The sequence below is a fragment of the Solenopsis invicta genome, chromosome 14, assembly GCF_016802725.1.
Source record: "Solenopsis invicta isolate M01_SB chromosome 14, UNIL_Sinv_3.0, whole genome shotgun sequence".
Lineage (NCBI taxonomy): Eukaryota > Metazoa > Arthropoda > Insecta > Hymenoptera > Formicidae > Solenopsis > Solenopsis invicta.
The window spans coordinates 1112540-1116071 of record NC_052677.1 but is presented as its reverse complement, the minus strand read 5'-3'; the positions used below and the strand labels follow the sequence as shown (position 1 = coordinate 1116071).

Below are 3532 nucleotides of genomic sequence, written 5' to 3'. Positions count from 1 at the left end.
CGCAACATTTGCAATTCTTGAATAATTTGTGCAGAATTAATTCTTTTTTGTGCAATAATATTGATATAGCAAATGTTTGCAACATTATCGCCAAGAAGGAAATTTTATATTTTTGCAAATCAGAAGTACTTTTGTAGGAAGAAACTCAGGACGTATTACAATATTATAATTAACATAAAATAAAGAGAACCGACGATCCAAAATAATTGTAACAATTAATTTTAATTATAACAATAATATTACTTGTATATAAAAGAGAGCAGTATTGAAATATGAGTCACTAAGACCTAAAACATTCTTGTTTGTATATTTTGTATTTTTTTAAACTTACTTTTTGGATTTTTACCCATTTTCGTATGTCACAATTTATTAGAATATTAATTTAGATGAGTGTAGAGTGACACTGACATTCAAAAATTTTTGGTTATAAGATGTATTAATGTAAACGTTACATTTTGCCTCGCAAATGCAAATTCATTTTACCATTTATAGAGATTTTATGATTTTCTAGCGTAATAAACATTTTGAAAATTTGAACACTTTCGTACTACAAAATTATTCTCACTGCCGTTTGTTGCCTTCAATTTAATAAGCGATTGGGTTGATTATTTTTCTTTTGACAACTTTCTCACCATTCTTACCTCTCATTATTATTTAGTTATGGCGAAACATTTCGCTATATATGAAACACGATACGTATTACAATATTTTCTTACTCGCATTCTTTTTGTTAACTTCACTATAATTGTTAATGTGACTACAATTTTAAATATATAGATTCGGTATATTTAAAATAGCATGAGCAAATTACAATTGAAATTAAGAAGAGAAACCTTCAATATAAAATTATATACTTATATATTGTAATTAGTTTTATTTATTAATCCAATTCATATTGCAGTGTTATCAAGTACAAATAACCAATTAGAAAACCCACTTGGTCAGAAAATCGATAGTTTACAAATTGCTATCATAAAACTCACAAGTGAAATTTCTATTTTAAATAAAACTTTAAAAGACAGAAATAATAAGATCGAATCAGTTGATACTGTTTCCAATGAAAAACCATTTAGTCTTGATCCGCATACAAATAATTACTACATAGAGTATCTTGTGGATGAAAATCTTAATCCTACAAATATAAATGTTTCATCTGATCGAAATGGAAATGACTCCAATATGGAAATGGCAATTGTTACTGACCAAGAGAAAGAAATCAAAGATGTGCCAAAAGCAAGAAATCATAGAAAAGAGAAGAATAATGATTTTAAACAATTGCTGAATTTAAAGGAAACAAATATCAATGTCCAAGATGATGTTACTGTATCACCAATAAAAACTAAAATAGACGAAAATATTCAAGTAAAATACAAAACCGTTTCAAAATCATCATTTTTACAATTGGATGATTCTGTATGATATTTAGAATTTGTTTATTAATATTTTTTATGTAATATTTAATACCTTTGCATTGTTTACATAAAACATATATTTTTTTAACAGAAACTAAATAAATCCATTGTACTTATTGGTGGTATTGAAGTGCCACAAGAAAAATTAGCTCTGTGTTCACGAAAAGCATCATTAACCAAATTTGTAAAGGATGTAATGCTCCTTATTTTTACTGAACAAGAGATGGCTAATTCTTCGTTAACTGGCACTACACCAAACCTACACGCAAATCATAAAGATGATGTACTTCAAAAACAGAAGTTGGATCCAATTAGAGTCAAAGCTTTACACGGTAAATATTTACTATTTATATTCCCATTTACTACTTATTTAGTACTACTTTCTTTAGAAATAATGTAGTAGATGTATATTTAAAAAGCTTTATTTTTTTTTTTAGACTATGTAGCAAAAGAAATGCCATCAAGATACGATGTAAAACTTGTGCAGGAAGCCATAAAGCAAAAACTCCATTATATTAGTAAAAGAGTTAACGGGGTAGCGTTTAAAAAAGAGGCCAAATTATCAGCGTAAGATAAAAAATATAAATATTTATGCATTTCTTCGTTTATTTAAAAATTTTTGATATTTTTCAATAAATATCAAAAATTTTTAGCCGTAATTAAAATTCTTCCAAATTTCTGCATTTAAATCTGTTTATTAATTTGTAATTGTATAATTATTTTATATAATTATACAAAATTGTATAATCATAATATATAGCTAAGTTGTTATAGTTTTTTTATAGATTCTAACGTTTTTCTAATTTCATGAATCAAAATGAACATGCACGTTTAATTTCCTGTTTTTTGTGCAATTATTTTTTGTTTTTACGTAAACAAGATACAAAAAAATTAAAAATTGATAGCTCATGTAGATTACGGCATTGAAGTGTGCAATCTTTTTTGGATATATTTTCGTTAATATATATCACGTTAAGGTTGACGACGATGACTGCGCACGAGGTAATTGAGATATAAGTTCCAATTGTATACATTTCCTTTTTGCTTTAATGACAATTATCCAAGTTTTTAGTTTTGTTATTTCCGTCAATTGAGGAATTGGAAATGGAGTTACGCAGCTGTTCTTTATAAAGTTGTATGTTTCCTCTGATTATTATTATAATACTTGTTTAAAACACTATGACTAAACATAACATAATAGATAATATTTATTTATTGCTTCTTTGGATTGCACAAGTTTTACATTCTTTTTTCCACGAAGCTGATTAAGTTACTATTGCATCCAATTTCTCGATAAGAACTACAGGACACAACAAAAAAGAGTTCTTCACATTACGACGAACACGTTCGTAGACGGATTATTAATTAATCGCAATGTCAATTGATGCGCGCATCACGTTGTTATCAATTTGTACCTGCAAACTTATCAGTCTTGACCGCTCTGGCGTTATTAGTCTTTTTTCCCCGTTTTTATCGAAGGACCTCCATTTAATTGCCGAATTTCTCTATCGATGATTAAAGGAATGCTAGCTGGATCTACAATATTAAACACTATTTTCAGATATAAACGTACATTTTTTTTATTACACAGAATTATATAAATCTTTTTTGTTTGTAGAAATTAAAGTATAGATGATAACGCAGGATGGTGTGTAAAATTTAGTATTAAAAAAATATGAAAAAATTAGAAAATTATAATTTTGTTATCGGCTTCTACGATCGACTCGTGACAACATTTGTTATACTGTGTTTTTAAAAACTGTAGTACAAAAAACATTGTGTCTGAAAATTTGTGTGCGCGTATGTGTGTGCATTATTGATGCAGTAATTTGTACAGATGTATTGATGTTTACTACTACATCAATATCGCAGGCACACGTAGGTTAATTCGGTCGGCAAAAGTAATGTCGCCAGCATTTCCTTGATGCCAAGGTGATCGAGTCTCGAGGCGGTGTCTTTCCGAGGTGCCGTCTTTAATACTTAAGGTTTACCAAATAGATATTTGTAGAACACATTGAGCTATCGTCTAGGATCCCCGTAACGATCGTCTCTATCGTTCTAGAGTAACTGCAAATAGTTCACAGGTGTATATTATACGTAAGTATGCGTAGTTTGAAACG

At 28.4% G+C, this 3532-nt stretch overlaps 1 protein-coding gene across 1 annotated transcript; it reads left to right on the top strand.

The window, feature by feature from the left end:
* The first annotated feature begins 840 nt into the window (after window positions 1-840).
* LOC113006144 lies at window positions 841-2068 on the top strand. Its single transcript, XM_026142079.2, has 3 exons — window positions 841-1413; window positions 1504-1744; window positions 1850-2068. The coding sequence occupies exons 1-3, from the start codon at window positions 1180-1182 to the stop codon at window positions 1981-1983; spliced, it is 609 nt and encodes a 202-aa protein (XP_025997864.2). The 5' UTR covers window positions 841-1179; the 3' UTR covers window positions 1984-2068.
* The last annotated feature ends 1464 nt before the right edge of the window (window positions 2069-3532 follow it).

Excerpts from the sequence above, each read along its gene's own strand:
- LOC113006144 (XM_026142079.2), top strand. The coding sequence starts at position 1,180 with ATGGAAATGGCAATTGTTACTGACCAAGAGAAAGAAATCAAAGATGTG. Across the intron at positions 1,414-1,503 it reads TTTTACAATTGGATGATTCT|AAACTAAATAAATCCATTGT; the intron begins GTATGATATTTA and ends TTTTTTTAACAG. Across the intron at positions 1,745-1,849 it reads TAGAGTCAAAGCTTTACACG|ACTATGTAGCAAAAGAAATG; the intron begins GTAAATATTTAC and ends TTTTTTTTTTAG.